This window comes from Carcharodon carcharias, chromosome 14 (genome assembly GCF_017639515.1).
Source record: "Carcharodon carcharias isolate sCarCar2 chromosome 14, sCarCar2.pri, whole genome shotgun sequence".
Classification (NCBI taxonomy): domain Eukaryota; kingdom Metazoa; phylum Chordata; class Chondrichthyes; order Lamniformes; family Lamnidae; genus Carcharodon; species Carcharodon carcharias.
In genome coordinates, this window is record NC_054480.1 from 60,714,351 (window position 1) to 60,733,208 (window position 18,858).

General features: G+C 43.0%; 1 protein-coding gene across 1 annotated transcript in view; it reads left to right on the top strand.

Annotated features, from left to right (window-relative positions):
- LOC121287099 (protein-glutamine gamma-glutamyltransferase 2-like) overlaps positions 1–18,858 on the top strand; it is a 51,706-nt gene that overhangs the window by 21,332 nt on the left and 11,516 nt on the right. The window contains exons 7-10 of the mRNA XM_041204634.1: positions 9,622–9,757; positions 11,260–11,363; positions 14,571–14,813; positions 15,035–15,307. Coding sequence (XP_041060568.1) covers positions 9,622–9,757; positions 11,260–11,363; positions 14,571–14,813; positions 15,035–15,307 — 756 coding nt within the window. The remainder of the gene's footprint in view (positions 1–9,621; positions 9,758–11,259; positions 11,364–14,570; positions 14,814–15,034; positions 15,308–18,858) is intronic.

Consider the following 18,858-nt stretch of genomic DNA (forward strand, 5'->3'; position numbering starts at 1 on the left):
GTACAGAGGGGAAGAGGGAAAAGCAATTTTATTCTGAAATGGAATCTAATTTTAAACCTCTACATGCTGATGCATTGAAATATATCTTAAAGCATTTGAAATATATTTACATGACACATTCAAACGCTTAGGCCAGGATTTTCCACTCCCACCAGTGACAGAAATCGTCTCAGGCGGGACCAGAAAATTTGGAAAGCGGCCAAAATTCCGTTGACTTTGGGTGGGAATTTCCAGTCCCACGGTTGGCGGGACCAGAAAACTCTGCCTTAGACTCAGTTACATGTCATGGAATGTGTGTTTATGAGAAAAAATATTTTGTAATTCTTTTAATAGTGGTGATTCACTGACCCTTTGATTGTTAGATTAGAAGCCCAATTTATCACCAATATCATGAACTGGTTCTGGAAACACAAACATCTTGACCTAAATTTTTCAGACAGCGGGTGGGCTCAGTGCGAACAGGCAGGGGCAGTTGCGGAGCCAATCGCCACCTGCAATCCCATTGTACGCAGGCGGGCCAATTAAGGCCCGCAGGGGGGCACTCACAGAAAACTCCCTGAAGGCAGACAGCTGCCTCAATGAGCAGAAGACTTCAAAAGTATCAAATAAAGATTTCTAAATCCAGTTTAAAAAAAAATGTCCACATAACACAAGCAGTCACCTGAGCAAAGACATTAAAAAAATTCTGTGCATAGATTTCTTTTTACTTTAATGATGGAAACCTTATCCCGTCCTTGGATGAGGTTTCCTGAAAAATGCAAAGGCCGCCTGGCCAATTTGCCCACCAGCCAACCATAACATTGGACAGGAAACAAGTTCATTGCACCGTTAATGGGAGTTTTGCACGCGCCTGCCGACCAAAAGATCATGCAAGTGTGCAATGAGGTCTGGGCAGTCACCCGATGTCATTACGTGTTATTTAACACACGAGCGTGTCAGGCGCACATCTGCACACCGAGCGAAAAATTCTGCCAATAGAATCATAGAATGGTTACAGCACAGAAGGACGCAATTCGGCCCATCATGTCTACCCTGGTTCTCTAAAGGAGGGTTTCACCTGGTGCCACTTCCCTGCCATTTTCCCGTAGCTCTGCAAATTTTGCCTTTTCAGATAATGACCTAATTCCCTTTTGAAAGCCTCAATTGAATCTGCCTCCACCACATTCTAGATTCTAACCACTTGCTGCATGAAATTTTTTCCTAATGTTGCCATTGCTTCTATTGCCAATTACCTTAAATCTGTGCCCCCTGGTTCTTGATCATTCCACCAATGGGAACAGTTTCTCCCCATCTACTCTGTCCAGACCTTCATGATTCTGAATACCTCTATCAAACCTCCTCTCAATCTACTCTCCTCCAAGGAGAACAGTCCCAACTTCTTCAATATTTCTATGTAACTGAAGTTCCTCATCCCTGGAGACATTCTTGTGAATCTTTTCTGCACCTTCTTGAATGTGAACCCATCTTTCCTGAAGTGTGGTGCCCAGAACTGGACACAATACTCCAGTTGAGGCTGAACTTGTGTTTTATATAGGCTTAACATTTCTCCTTTGCTTATGCCCTAAGATAAAGCCTAGAATGTTGGATTTGTTAATAACCATGCTCTCAACCCAGGCCTCTCAACTCCTGCCCCCCCCCCCTTTAGAATTATACCCTTTATTGTACTTTATCTCTCCACATCCTTCCTACCAAAATGAATCACTTCACACTTCTCTGCATTAAATTTCATCTGCCGCTTGTCTGCACATTCCACCAACATGTCTATCTCATTTTGAAGTTTCCTCCTCATGGTTCACAATACTTCTAAGTTTCATATCATCACAAATTTTGAAATTGTGCCCTGTACACCATGATCTAACATATAACAGGAAGAGCAGGGGTCCTAACACCAATCCCTGAGGGACTCCACTGTAAATGTTCATCCAGTCCAAAAAACAATCACCTAACAACTATTTCTTGTCAGTCGGTTACTGTCCTTTTTATTGCTACTGTCCTTTTTATTCCATGCACTCTAACTTTGCTCACAAGTCTGTTGTGTGGCATTGTATCTAATGTCTTTCGGAAGTCCATATACACCACATCAACAGCATCACCCTCGTCAACCCTCTCTGTTACCTCATCAAAATGTCAAGTAGGTTAGTTAATCATGCTTTTTCCTTAAGAAATTCATGCTGGCCTTCCTTAATTAAGCTGGATTTGTCTAGAGATTATTCATTTTTTTCCCCAAATTATCATTTCTAAAAGTTTCCCCATCACCAAAGCTAAACTAACTGACCTGTAGTTGCTTCGTTTATCTTTACACTTTTTTTTTGAACAAGAGTGCAACATTTGCAATTCTCCAGTCCTCTGGAACCACTCCTGATTCTAAGGAGGATTGGAAATTAAGGCCAGTGCCTCTGCAATTACTCGCACTTCCCTCAGTATCCTAAGATGCAAGTCATCCTGTCCTGATGCCTAATAAATTTAAGTACAGACAACCTATTGAATACCTCCCCTTATCAAATTTAAACCCTTCAGTGTCCGAACTACCTTCTCTTTCACCATGACCCAGGTAGCATCTTCTTCGTTGATAAAGACAGATGGAAAGTATCAATTTAATACCTCAGCATCTATGCATAAATCTCATTTTTGGTCCCTAATCAGCCCCACTCTTCCTTTTAATATTTATCTGCCTGCAGAAGATTCTTCAATTCCCTTTTACATTAGCTGCTAGTCTCTTCTCATACTCTCTGCTTGTTTCTCTTATTTGCTTCTTCAATATCTTTTATATTCGGTTTAGTTCCCAGTTGTGTTATCCACCTGATATCTGTCGTAAGCACACATTTTCTGCTTCATCTTATTCTCTATCTCTTTCATCAAGGAAGCTCTGGATTTGTTTGCTCTACTTTTCCCCTGCATGGGAATATAGCTTGACTGTACTCAAACTACATCTTCTTTAAAAGCTTGCCATTATTCAGTTACAGTTTTGCCTGCCAACCCTTGATTCCAATTTACCTGGGCTAGGTCCGTTCTTACCACCATTGAAGTTGGCCTTCCCACAGTTAATTATTCTTATTCTGGATTCTCCCTTGTCCTTTTCCATAGCCAACCTAAACCTTATGATACAGTGATCACTGTCCCCTAAATATTCCCCTGCTGACACATGATCCACTTGGCCCACCCCACTCCCAAGAATCAGGGCTAGCATGCCTCCTTTTTGTTGGACTGGAAACATCCTGTTGTAGAAAGTTCTCCTGAACATATGCTTGGAACCCTTGTTTTTCACTGCCCTTTATATTATTATTATCCCAGTTTATATTTGGATAATTAAAGTAACCCATTAAGTGTAAAACCCAGTAGAAACCTCATAAACACTGTTTTACACTCTTTCACTAGCATTTCTGTCGAGCTTCCGCTGAATGGTACACAATCAGGGGAAACCTGCAGAAGCTCAACCCCCATAGAAATTTATAGCAAAGAAATGGTGGAGGGTGGGGGCAGGGTGCAGCGGGGGGCTCATTTAACCAGTCATACCTCTGCCAACTCTCTGAAACAGTAGCCACTCAGTGCCATCTCCCTGCCCTTGCCACATTTTTTTTCAATTATTTATTTTTCTTTAGTAGGATATATGCAGGCTGTAGTGATAACACCACGGAACTAATGGGCTTCAGTTTCATGAGGGCATTGAGAGCGACAGAAGATCGATGTAGCTTGAGGAGGAGAGTGTATGTTGCCACAGCAACTTAGCCTCCCTGAGTTATCTGTATCATCTCCCATCCATTTTTTTTTCAAATATCAATCCACTTTTCTTTTCAAAGCCGATGTGAATTCCGCTTCTGTCATTGTTTCTGGTTGGGCACTTCCATTTCACCAATGCTCGGTACATAAAAAAATCTTCTAGCCATTCCTTTTATTCTTTATTAAATTCACGTCTTCGGGTTACTGATTCATTGGCTGGTCCCAATGGTTTAATCTCTATATGGCTGTTCAGAACCTCTCAAATTTTAAAGAGTCTAAAAGATCTCCTACTGAAAATAGTCCCAGTTTCTCTACTCTTACCTCATAACTGAACCCTCTTATACCTGGAATCATTTGGTAAAGCTCTTCTGCATTTTTTCTATTGCTGTAATATCCTCCCTAGAATAGGGTTCCTCAAACTAGTAATGATGCCACAGGTTTTCTCCTTATTGAATTTGGGTGTACTCGACCTCCTGGTTGCAGGTCAAAGAGAAAATTGAGTAGGCTTTCTAACCAAGTGCACTCCTACTATCCTATATTTCTCTATACACTGCACTTGAGCCAATAGCTATCAAACAACCACTCTGGCACTCAAAATTAACTTTCACAAGGGTGGAGTCTCATCCCTATATTGTTATTGCAATGCTCCTAACTTCTCTCTGCTGTGCCTTGCTGTTAATTTGGGAATGCAGATTTCAATTGGGTCCCCCTTCAATCAGCCCACAAGTGCAGTGGTTGACTCCTCCCACAACCTCTGATAGCCCTCCCCTGCAGAGTTTTTTTCATTGTTTCTTTTTCAACTTTGCAGAGCTTCAGGGTGGAAAATGGTGGTGCGGAGGTTCTACTACCAGACCAGCTTCCACCACCCCCCGTGTGACTGTGGAAATCCCTCTCATCATCCTAGAGGAGCATAATTTACAGGTTATCCTCCCTCCATTCACTCTCAGCAACCTCCCCACCACCCGCCCCTCCAATCCTTGATCCCATTGTCATTGTGGTGAATATCCCTGTCTTACCTCCTGAATACATTGATGTTGCTATGCCCCATGTGGATCTGACCCCGCTCCATCTCGAGGCTTATTGCACAGTCACATATAGAGACCCCCACCCCGCTACACACACGCCATGAGACACCAAGTACCCGCCCCCAGATTATCTGTTCCCAATCTATAGGCAGCAGATGCCTCCCCTGATTGTGACTGTGCCACCTGCGGCCCAGTTTTATTCCCAAAGCCCCATGGACTGGCATGTGTGAGGTGTGCACACATCATGCTAGGCGCGACTGACAGGCCCTCCCTTCCTTCAACTGGGACAAAGGCAGTCTTTCCAAGCTCAGGCATCTAAAATGTAGCGCTTCTGCACAGGACTGGCTTTCCATTCTGGTCCTGTCTAGCTTTTGGACTTCTGCACTAGATTCTCCATTCTGGCCCAAAGGACATATAACCCACCCCGGTCCCCCCAGTTATGTGTCTGAGTGCAACCTTACCCAGTCTTCCCTCCCCCTCCAGCCCCTTCCCTTGCCTCTACCTTGTCTCTCACACCTGACATCCCACCGCCCCCCCCAACACCCACCAACCCCCACCCCCCCAACCTTAGTCAAGCCTTTGCCTTCCATCACCTTCTCTTGCCTCTGTTGTGTCTCACATCCACCCCAGTGAAGCCTTTGGCCTCCAACACATTTCAACCCTTACCTCTCGTCTAGTATGTAGATCTTTGGCTCTCAAATCCCCTTGAAGTTGTTCTGGTCTTGCCTGTGCAGCCTGGCATGGAGTCAGAGCAGCCTCGAACACAGCGCACCTTGAAATCACAAGTGAAGTGCAGTTCACCAGGTGTACATCACTTATATCCGATTGTGCATCACGTCAGTCCAATTAGGCACCAGTGTGGCCTTTTGATCCAGAATGGTGGCATGAGCTGTCTTCATAATGAGCATTCATGATATTCTAACGGCACAGTAGGAGATGCGTGCTGCTGTTAAAGTCAGGAGTAGGCAATTTTAATGTGATTTTATGTTGGCGTAAAACGGATTTTTGAGATTCCTTCATGTTTTCTGATCTTGCCTACCATTATGCCCACTGTTGACACGACTGGAAAATCCCGCCCATGGTCTGTGTAACACTACTTGTAGCAAAGCTATGTGAACATGTTTTTTCCCACTGCATGACCGGGAATGAATTTGGAGGTGATGGCCCCGCCCATCGGCTGGAAAGTCAATGATGAGTCTGCCTCTGCTGGGCCTGAAAGCCATGATGATATTTTGCATGGCTCAGGTGATTCGTTGCTTGAAACCCTGGCTTTCACCCCCATAGGAAGGATGACTCCCCTCCTAGAGCAGCCAGCCCAGAGGGCCATCAACTCTTCACTCCCTGCAGCACCATTGGGAACAGTGGCCACTGCTGGAACCGCAGCCAGTCTCTGGCCCAGACACAATGGAGGCTTGACAAGTGGACCAGGCTTGCCAGTGTCAGTCAGGCAGGCCCCAGGGTAAAATCAAGGGGGCCTTGGTGATTGGAAAGCCAGGATGGACGGTGATCAAGTGAGGACAGCCCTCTCTGCTGGGCGGGTCCTTGGTGAGTACAGAGTGTCTGTACAGGAGGGACCCCTTCCCCCTCCCTGCAAATTGCCTACCATTTGCAGCCAAGCCATTAAAGTCAGGAGTGGACAATTGCACTGTGATTTTATGTCAGTGTAAAACAGACTTTTGAGATTCCTTCATATTTTCCGATCTCGCCCACCATTATGCCCACTGCTGACATGACCGGAAGATATATACTAGGGTATACCAGGTGGTATTGCCATGTGGCGGAGGCACCTCCCTTGCTGGCAGCGGAAAGAGATCCTTAAGTGGCCAATAATTTAACACATAAGGGCTTCCTTGGCCCAAGGGCATGTGGGCTGTTCGACACCTGCTCTGCGCATGTACAACAGCAGATGTAGGTAGATGACAGGCACAGCACCCCCTGCTGTCCTGCCCAGTTTTACACATTCCCCACACACTGACCAGCTGCTCGCGAGGGTGGGGGTGATGGGGGTGGGGAGTGGGCATAAAACTCCAGCTCATGTCTCAATCAGGATTCTTCAATCTGGTTGAGGGGACATACCTTTAGAGGACATGGTGTAATTTGAATCATTAATTACTACAAAGCACGTTGTAAAAGCCCACAGAAATTCTGTAACCTGCTCTACGACCAATGAACCATGAGGTGAACGCACCTTGTTCTCTGGTGGTGTTGTGTTACAATTCACTCAGGGGACTGAGTTCCTGTGGCAAGATGCATTTTTACATCCCTGGTGTAGTCAGAGCTACAGGTTTTGACGGTAGAGGCTCCAACTTTCTTTACATCACAAGGAAGACCAGGGATCTCTTCTGCTCTTACTGCCTGCCATTTGCTGAAGCCTTCAAGTTGATACTCAACCTGTTTGGCCATGTTATGAACTCACCTTCCATGGCTATCAAGTCCTGGGCTGAGACTCATACCCACAGCTTCAGCCTCAGAGGTTAGGATCCACCCACTGCTCCACAAAACCTCATCCTTTGTTCTCTACTGACCACAACATCCAAGCCAGTATGTTCAAGTTTTATAGCAGAAAAATCTTCCCCTTATTCTAACTGAGGCCTAACCAATGATTTATATTGTCTCACATTACCTCTTCCCCTACTTATAAGTGTTAAAATCTTTTTTCACACTTTTATCAACTAAATTTTCCTATATATTTAAGCTGGAAGTTAAACAACATCTCCACTATGTCTCCAATTAACTTAGAAGCCAGATAATATCAAAACATGGGTCACTTCATGCAGACTTAAAGCACAGATTTTTTGCACAGTTAGATTATTTAAAGAAGCAACTACATAGATAGTTATGTAAAGTACACATACTAACCTAGATTACAAACTAGAATGATGTATTTCCAAAGAGAAATCATTCAGTCTTTTGCTTTGATACGTGATTAATTATCTGCAGCTGCACTTAGAGCTACTACATGTTGGCAGTGTGACAGAAATGTCAAGCACTGAAATAGTTATGCATAAATTTGTTTCAAATACAAGGGATGCATTTAAAGATTATCCTTAGCAGCAATTTTGACAAGCTTAGCGAGTTGATAGTAATTAGTAAGGTCGATAGTTGAAATATTCCCATGACAATCCCAGGAAAGAAGAAAAAAATCTTGCATTTATATAATACTTTTCACAGACACTGGATGTTTCAAAATACTTTACAGTCAATGAAGTAATTTTGAAGTGTGGTCACTGTTGTAATGTAGGAAGCGTAGTAGCCAATTTTGCACACAGCAAACTTCCACAAACATCACTGCTATAATGACTAGATAATCTATTTATGTGATGCTGATTGAGGGTAAACATTGCCCAGGACTTCAGGGTTAGCTCCTCTACTCTGCCTCAAAATTATGTCATGGTAACTTTTACATCCCATCAGAAAAGGCAGATGGGGTCTCGGTTTAACATCTCATTCAAAATTTACAGCACTACAGCACCTCCGAAGTGGATCCATGTCCACCATACCATACTGCGGGTGTTCACGCCCCTGCGACCTCTAGCCATGCCTGTTTGGTGAGGCCAACTGGCATTCTCTGGAAAGAGTATTACCCCATCCCCCTCCCCCACCCTGTGCCCAGCTTCCAGCTTTCCCTTACGTAAACTCTGTGAATCAGAGGGCTGCCTTTCCCCTTCTAACATCTATCTTCCACTTCCTTTTATCTCCACAGATTTGCTGTTCAAAATGATTTGTGCAGTCCCTGCGCTAGCAACTGGTTTGCCATGAAATGCACTGTCCTCAGTCAGGATTCTGACTGCCCATCATGCCCACTGCTCCTAATTGGATGCCCAAAAAGGCTCATTACTCGCAAGTGCAGATTTGGTCCCGTTACACTGCCAGATTCTGAGTGTGTAAGATTCAGCCTATTGTCTCCCTAGGCCAGTCTATACAATTTGCTCCACTGGAATTTATCTGCATTGTGCTACCCAATTCTCAGCTATGTTGTCACAAATGTTAATTCTGCTCAGTGACAGAAAGAATATAGAAGAATATTTTGAATGGGTTAAGTTTGAAGACTCTGCTCTTGGCTCAACACTTTGTTAGATGCAGTGTGAGTTTTTAAAATTGGGCTAATAATTTACAGCACTAAGCCTGTCTAACATCACTGCTATTTAATAAGCTTGCACATCAAGAGGAGACAAGCAACATTTATCCAGTTCATCCTACTACAAGATTCTAATGCTTCTCATGCCAGATGTTGGTGAGAAAAGTGGCTGTTGTTAGATGTCAGCCTTGGGTCAGCGGTCACACTCTCACCTAAAGTACAAGGCCCTAGGTTCAAGCTCCAATCCATAGATTAATGCATGTATCCTAGGAAATACTGAGGGAATACTGCACTGCTGGAGATCCTGCCTTTCAGTTGAGATGTTGAACAATGTCTGCCAGCTCAAGCTTGACGTCAATGATTCTCTTGAAAGAAGAGCAGAACATTAGTTCTCCTGATGTCTTGCCTAACATTCATCCCCCAACCAACAGAACTAAAACAAATTATGTGGTCATATCACTCATTGCTAGTTGTGCAAGGTTGCAGTGTGCAGATTGGCTGCTATATGTATCCTTACATTAAAACATAAAGACTACAGTACAAAAGTACTTATCTGTGAGTTATACTGAGGTTGTGAATGGTGCTATATAAATGAAAGTTCTTTCTTGTTATATTGATTGAAGGTTCATTGATTTAAAAATATTTTAAACTAATGGGCATTTTTCTGAAAAAAATATCCTAAATTAGCAAATACTGTATTAAGATGCTGGCAGCTTGTTCAGATATCTGATACTGCCACAGTTATAAATATGTGTAATTAAGCTATGATGAATTAATTGCTTTTTTTAATTCCTTTTTTAGTTTTGAGGTGCTTAGGAATTCCTACTCGTGTTGTCACAAACTTTAATTCTGCTCATGACAGCAATGGGAATTTAACAATCGACACTTTATATGATGAATGTGGGAGAAAATATGGAAGACAAAGCGAAAGCATTTGGTGAGTCAAATTAGTGTAAAAAATACAGATGTATGAGTGCAGCATATAGGTGAAGAAGAAGAGAGGAGCAGGAATGAATCCTTGCAGAATTATCAAGGTGCATGCCTGGGAAGGGAAGCCGTTGCCAGAGATACTTTAGCAATCATCAGCAAGGTCAGAGAATCAAATGAGCACAGTGCCACTGAGCAGGACAATGGAGAAGGGTCATTAGAAATGATGTTTGACCATGTCACAGGTTGCAGAGAGATTGAGGAGGACAAGGAGGAATAATAAAGCATTGTTACAATTACAGGGAATGTAATTTGTGACTTCGATTAGGACTGTTTTGGGGTTGGGAAGCAGAAGGATCCTGAATGGAGAGATTCAGACAAGAAGTTCTGCAAGGAATGGGCAAAGATTGTGGAGGTGGAAGAAGCTTGTGAAGAAGCTTGAGAGAGGAAAAGGAGCATGGGGATGGGATAGTAGTGAGGACAAAGGAAGCATGCTTCTGAAGGGCTTTGAGAAGGTTTAGATACAGAAGAGGGGACTGACTGAAGGATCCATTTAGAATGTCTACAATCATGGAAGCCAGGAAGGGAAGTTAGGTGATCAGGAATTAAATGACAATGGAGTCCATTAAACAGCAGGTTGGTCTTGTGAAAGAGTGGACCTTGAAAGGCCAACGGGCGAGATGGGTAGGAAAGAGATTGGGGAAGATTTAGCTTAGTTGGAAGAAAACAAGGTGGAAGTAACAGAGGCAGCTGAGTAGATAATTATTACCTTACTGAAAAAGAAATATATGAGCTTCTTGGATTTCTTCGAGAGGATGATGGAGGAAGCAGGTGAAAGGAATTTAAGGTAGCAATTGGCAGTAGAGAAAAAAGCGTGTGGTTATTTTTTTCCCTCCAAACTTCTAGAGTAATGGTCAGTTCTTAAAAAGGAGAACTTGATGTAGTTGATTCAGTTATGGGTTAGTTCTATTTTTATTTTACTAAAATTTCTTTATTTTTGCCAGTCATTTGTTTACATTGTTTACTTGTATTTGTATAATGGTTTTTAACACAGTAAAACTTCCCAAGCCACCACACAGGAGCATTATCAGACAAAATGTGACATTGAGCCACATAAAGAAATACCAGGATCCAAAAGGTGGAGGGTTTAGAGTGTCTGAAAGGAGGACAGTTTTAAAATCATCTTTGATTGTTCCTCTCCTTTTAATTCTGATACCAAACCTAGTTATGTTAAGGACACTATTTTCAAAGAGTTGGAATATAAACTGGATAATTTAATTGAATTTCAAAATATAACAGCAAAACACTTTGTAATAGTGATCACTGATGTCAAAACAGATCTTGTGTAGATAAATCATAACTGACCTTATAAAATTGGAATAACTGATGGTCACTATTAGATAGACCAAGTGTTCATCTGTCTTTTATTTCCCTAATTAAGCACACAAACATAAAATGATTTCTGTCAGAATTTTAGTAACGTAGAAATTTTTCACTGTTGCTGCACTTTAGGAACTTCCATGTCTGGATAGAGAGTTGGATGGCACGAAATGATCTGAGGCCAGGTTATGATGGTTGGCAGGCATTGGACCCAACCCCACAGGAGAAAAGTGAAGGTGAAGAGAGGAATTCCAACATCATAAACTATAAAAGTGCACCTCAACCAGTTCATACCTTTACTCTTAGTAGTGACCTAATTACTGTTGTATTGAATGTGCTGTGTCATGCATTAATATTCTATTGGCCCAACATAGGCCAGGCAGTTGGGCAGCATAATATTCTCAGGGGGTAACTCAGGGAAGGCAGTGGTGTAGTGATATTGTCACTGGACTGGTAATCCAGTGACCCAGGGTAATGGTCTAGGGGCCTGGGTTCAAATCCCATCATGGCAGATAAAAATCTGGAATTAAAAGTCTAATGATGACCATGAATCAATTGCTGCTAAAAAAATAGTCTGGTTCACTAATGTCTGGCCTATATGTGATTCTGAAATAGCCTAGCAAGCCACTCAAGTGTATCAAAGCACTAAAAAGTCAATAAAAAGGAATGAAGCCAGACAGACCACCTAGCATTGACCTAGGAACCAGACCATCCCTGTTATGTCCTGTGTAAATGGTATACAGCCAGAAGGGAGTCAACATCAAAACCTCCAGCTGATTACTGTGTGTACCCCCACCTGAATCAGTACTCCTCCCATGTTGGGAAGCACTGAGGGTGGAGAGAGCACAGAAGGTATTCTGGGTGAGGGACTCTAATCTCCATCTAAGAATGCAATACAGAGCTGGCAGGTGGTAAGGGGGAAAACATACTTATCCTCACCAACCTGCCTGCTGCAGATGCATCTTTCCATGACCATTTCCCCAAGGTGGTCACTCCTACTGATACTAAGTCCTGTCCTCATGTTGAGGATCCCCTCCATTGTGTTGTGTGGCACTACCACCATGCTAAATGGGATAGATTTTGAACAGATCTAGCAACTCAAGACTGTACATCCATGAGATGCTGTGGGGCAGCAGCAGAATTGTACTTGAACAGAATCTGTAACCTCATGGCTCAACTTATCCCTCACTCTACCATTACCACCAAGCCAGGGGATCAGCCCTGGTTCAAGAAGATTGCAGGAGGACATGCCAGAAGCAGCACCAGGTACACTTAAAAATGACGTGTGAACATGGGATTACTTGCGTGTCAAACAGCATAAGCAGCAAGTGATACACATAGCTAAGTGATGCCACAACCAATGGATCAGATCCAAGTACTGCAACATCCAGTCATGAACGGTGGTGGACAATTAAACAACGTCCTGGGGGAGGAGGCTAGACAAATATCCCCATCCTCAATGAATGGAGGAGCCCAGCACAAGATTTGCTACAATCTTCAGCCAGAAGTGCCAAGTGGATGATCCATCTCAGCCTCCACCGGAAGTCCCCAGCATCACAGATGCCAATTTGATTCAATCCACATGATATCATGAAATAGCTGAAGGCACTGAATACTGCAAAGTCCATGGGCCCTGAAAATCTTCTGGCCATTGTACTGAAGACTTGTGCTCCAGCACTTGTCCGTGACCCTAGCCAAGCTGTTCCAGTACAGCTACAACACTGGCATCTACCTGGCAATATGGAAAATTGCTCAGGTATGTCCTGTACACAAAAAACAGGTCAAATCCAACTCAGCCAATTACAGCCTTATCAGTCTACTCACCATCATCAGTAAAGTGATGGAAAGGGTCATCAACAATACTTTCAAGCAGCATTTGCTTAACAACAACCTGCTCGCTGTTTGGGTTCCACCAGGTTCACTCAGCTCCTGACCTCATTACAGCCTTGGTTCAAACATGGACAAAAGAGCTGAACTCCCGAAGTGAGGTGAGAGTGACTGCCCTTGACATCAAGGCAGCATTTGACTGAGTGTGGCATCAAGGAGCCTGAGCAAAACTGGAGTCAATGGGAATCAGGGGAAAACCTGGTTGGCTGGAGTCATACCTATCACAAAGGAAGATGGTTGTGGTTGTTGGGGGTCAATCATCTAAGTTCCAGGACATCACTGCAGGAGTTCCTCAGGGAAGTGTCCTAGGACTAACCAAATCAGTTGCTTCATCAATGACCTTCCATCCATCATAAGGTCTGAGGTTGGGATGTTTACTGATGATTGCACAATGTTCAGCACCATTTGCAACTCCTCAGATACTGAAGCAGTTCATATCCAAATGCAGCAAAACCTGCCAAATATCCAGGCTTGGGCTGACAAGAGGCAGGTAACATTTGCGCCACATAAGTGCCAGGAAATGACCATCTCCAACAAGAGAGAATCTAACCATTGCTCCTTGACATTCTTTGGCATTACCATCACTGAATCCCCCACTATCAACATCCTGGGGGTTACCATTGACCAGAAACTGAACTGGGATAGCTATATAAATACAATGGTTACAAGAGCAGATCAGAGGCTAGGAATCCTGCAGCGAGTAATTCACTTCCTGACTCCCGAAATCCTGTCCACCATCTACAAAGATAAGTCAGGAGTGTGATGGAATACTCTCCACTTGCCTGGATGAGTACAGCTCCCACAATGCTCAAGAAGCCCAACACCATTCAGGATAAAGCAGCCCGCTTGATTGACACCCCATCCACAAACATTCACTCCCTTCACCACTGACAGTGACAGCAGTGTGTATCGTCTAGAAGATGCACTGCAGGAACTCACCAATGCTCCTTACACAGCACCTTCCAAACCTATGACCCCTACCATCTAGAAGGACAAGGGATACATGGGAACACCACCACCTTGCAGTTCCCCTCCAAGCCACTCACCACCCTCACTTGGAAATATATTGCTGTTCCTTTACTGTCGCTGGGTCAAAATCTTGGAACACCCTTCCTAACAGTACTGTGGGTGTACTTACACCACATGGACTGCAGCGGTTCAAGAAGGCAGCTCACCACCATCTTCTCAAGGGCAATTAGGGATGGGCAACAGATGCTGGCCTCACCAGCAATGCTCACATCCCGCAAACGAATAAGAAAAGTCCTCTCATCAATAGAGACAGTGGAATAAGTTATTAAGCATTATTTAATCACACTATTTTCAGTGTTTCCTACCATGAGATTCTCTCTAAAATAACTCAATTTCAACAAAATTGCATGGCAGAGGAAGCAAGTCTTGAAAAATAAAAACAAACAACTATATTTTAATAAAAGTGTATAATTTTTGAATAGACTAATGTGAGATGACTGTAAGGGCTCCTGAAAGATTTTATTAAATCATGGTAAGGATCATTTAAGTTCATTTGGGTTGTTCCTCAATTTTTTTTTGTTCTTTAGGAATTTTTTGCTGTGGACCAGCTCCAGTCAATGCAATCAAAGAAGGAGCTGTGGATATGAAGTATGACGTTCCCTTTGTTTTTGCTGAGGTCAATGCTGATCAAATATCTTGGATCATGCATAGAGATGGCAGAAAAGAAAAGATACATGTTGAAACTCAGCATGTGGGCCAGAATATCAGCACCAAAAGTTGTGGCAGAAATGGCCGTGATGATGTTACCCATAGTTACAAATATCCTGAGGGTAAGGAAAAGAAACAGACATTTTAATATGTGATTTTTTTAAAGTTTAACTATTGTTCTTGGTTACATCTTGATTCCAGTTTTATCAATCCAGTTGTGTGGCAATGGATTCAACTACCAGATCACATTTTATAACTCGAGCGAACAGTTAGTTAATAAAGAGAGCAGAAAAATAAATAAACTATTGATATCTTATGCAGCCGTATTTTTCAATCTATTTAGGTTCTGCTAAAGAAAGAGCAATTGTTTCTGAAGCTGACCTCACAAATAGACTGTGCTCCCAGCCGGAAAATAAACTCCATGTCCATGTGAAGACTGAGAAATCAATCAACAATGGATCTGACACTCAAGTTCTTATAACAATCTCCAACCGCAGTTCAACGAATATGGTCTGCAAACTTAACTTCAATGCTCATATGAAGAGCTATGATGGAAAACTCATGCGCCAAATTACAGAAAAGAATCTGGAACAAATTGCTGTTCAGGCCAATGAAGGTAATGGAATAATTATTGATCTTGCATCTTTCTTGTCTTCATTTGCTGTTGTAACAAACAAGCTGTTATGATTTGGCCATTAAAAAAGCAGAAAGTGCTGAAATTACGAAGCAGGTCAGGCAGCATCTGTGGGTAGAAAAACTGAGTTAACATTTCACGTCTGTGACCTTTCATCATAATCTGGTTGTAACTGTCATGATGCCAGAAACATGTGATGTTTATATGAAATCTGTTTAAATTATCAGGCTTGCCAAATGATATAATTTAGTAACTAGTTATGGCAATATCTAACAGCAACTTGAAATTAAATGGCATGGACACATAACCCTCTTTGTATCTTTGTCATAGATCAAGATAGCCATCCATCATACCTCAAGCATTACACTAATTTATATGCAAATCTCCTGATTGGTTCAAATGTCATATTTGAACTGCTTTGTTTCTTTCTGATTGGCTGGTATCCATAATATTCGCCATTCTCCTCACAAACCACTGCCCCCACAAATAACCCCTCATCCTGCCACGCGCACATACACACACACACACACACACACACGTAAATACACACGCACACAGATGGACATATAGGACAGAATTATCCCCCCGTCGGGGGGGATGTTCAGGAGCAGGCACGCCTCCGATCGGGGGTGCGCCGCCATTTTACGTGGGCAAGCCAATTAAGGTCCACCCAGCATGACATCCGCCAAGAAGCACTATGGGCTCCCTGTGCAGGCGGGGGCAGATTCCCTAAGCCGAGAGTGCACTCTTTCGCGCATGCACGTGAAAGAGCGCACTCATCTCCCTGAGGCTAATGCTGCCTCAGGGAGATCGGCTCCAATTGTAAAAATGTTAAAAATAGAATAAAATTTCCCTGACATGTGCCCTCATGTGACATTGTCACAAGAGTTGGGACATGTCCATCACTTTCAGTTAAACATTTATTAAATTTTTAAAAACCTGCATGAAACCTCATCTCACCCATGGATGAGGCTTCAAGCTCTCTCTGAAGCCTGCTAGGGCTCCCAGCCTGCCCACCAACCTTAAGGTTGGACGGGCAGGTCCATTAATTATTTTAATGACTCTGTCAATGACCTCAGTTGGCCATTGACAGGTTGGCAGGCGCACAGCTTATTCGGCCGAGCCCCCGCCTACCTGAAAATTGAAATGAGGCGGGGTGACGTCGGGAGTTCCGCCCAACATCATCCCGCATCGTTTTACGCCCACTGACCAGGAAATCCTGCCCGTACATACACAGAGAGAGAGAGAGAGACACACACACATAAACACAGACCACAGACAGAGAGAGACAAACAGAGAGAAAGAGACACACACAGAGATGCACAGACACGCACACAGATACACACACAGAGAGCAAGACACACACACACACACACAGACAAACAGAAAGAGAGAGACACACGCACAGGCATACTCATAGATACACAAACATTCACACAGACATGTACACATACATACAAACAGACACACATACATACGTGCACAAACAGACACACACATGGACACAGACACAGGCACACACAAACAGGCAGACATGCACACGCACACACACACACATATGCACCCAGGTATGCCCATGCACATATGCATGCACATGCACATGCACGCATGCACACAGACACACACACACACATTTTATCTAAGCAAAATGATATAAATAATTATATACAAATGATTATTTGTTAATGTAATTTACATTTATTGAAGTATTCACATGCTTATTTATTATGTGAAAAATAGATTTCTTCAAATCTTCAAACAATCCCCTTAACTTCCAGCATTGGAAATATCTGTAATAAGGTTTTCCAGAAATAATAGAAATGTTCATCATAGACATCCAGATTAGACATTCATAAAGCATGCCATGACTTTCTAGCTGCAAGTAGAAAAAATAATGATTGCAAATTCTCAGGGAAACCAGTTCTAAGATGGCCAAATAAACCAGAGTTTGTTTTACTTGTGCAAATTTCATTCCTTTCTTCCCCTATCTTACCTCCACCGCTGCTGAAATCTTTATTCATACCTTTGTCACCTCCAAACCCGACTTCAGAGTCAACTGCATCCTGTTCCATCCTATCCAACCTCCAGATCTCCACCTTACGGAAATTCCAACTCATCCAGATCTCAACCACACACATCTTATCCCTTGTAAGTCCATTTTATACATGCCCCAGACCTACTGCTTCAGTGCATTGAATTCAAAATCCTTGCTTACACATCCACCAAAAAAGTTGTTCTACCTTATCTTTGCAACCTTCTTCAACCTTGTATCTTGATTCACATCCTCTACTTTTTAAGAGTGTGAAATCTCACTTCTCACCCTTGTCTCCACTCCACACCCAACCATCCTCCTCACACCATCTTTGGTGATTATGCTTTCAGCCATCATGGCCTTAAACACTGAAATTTTCATTCAACAACCCATTGATTTACTACATCTCTCCACAACTTTAAAAGCTGTCTTAAACCAATCTTTTCAACCTTGCTTTATTTGATACCAATGACATTGATAGGACTAGAAAGGAGGTTCTGCTGAAAGAATTTGAACAGTTATGAGCTAAATTAAAAAGCAGAAGATCCATGATAATAATGTTGAGGTTGCTATCTGAGCCATGGGCAGACTGGCATAGGGTAAATAGAGTCAAGGAGTTAAATGCTTGGCTCAGAGAATGGTGTGTGAGGAATGGGCTTCAGTTCATGGGGCATTGGCACCGGTACTGGGATAGGAGAGAGCAGTTCCAATGGGACAGGCTTCACTTGAACCATGCTGGGAGCAAGTGTCCTGGCAAACTGAATAACTCGGGCTTTAGAGAATGCTTTAAACTAAATAGACAGGGGGATGGGGGGTGGGTGTTCTGGAAAGGGGATGCTTAGTCTTACAAAGCAAAAGGACATGGCAGCCTTGCAGGGCAGCTAATTAGGTATTGATACCCAGAGTGTGACAAGAAGGAACAGAGTGTCCAAACATTTTTAAAAAGCAGCAAATAGAGTCAAAGGGGCAGTCACAGATTCATAGAGGTCTGCAGAACAAAAAAAGGCCCTTCAGTCCATCAAGTCTGCGTCGGTCAAACAAGTGCCTAACTATTCTAATCCCATTTTCCAGCACTAGGCCCATAGCCTTGTATGCCATGGCATCGCAAGTGCATATCCAAATACTTCTTAAATGTTTTGAGGGTTTCTGCCTCTACCACCCTTTCAGACAGTAAGTTCCAGATTCCCACCACCCTCTTCTTCCTCACATCCCATCTAAACCTCCTGCCCCTTACCTTAAATCTATGCCCCCTGGTTATTGATCCCTCCACCAAAGGGAAAAGTTTCTTCCTGTCTACCCTATCTATGCCCCTTATAATTTTATACACCTCAATCATGTCCCCCCTCAATCTCCTCTGCTCCAGAGAAAATAGCCCCAGTCTATCCAATCTCTCCTCATAACTAAAACTCTCCAGCCCAGGCAACGTCCTGGTAAATCTCCTTTGCATTCTCTCTAGTGCAATCACATCCCTCCTAAAATGCATGCAATACTCTAGCTGTGG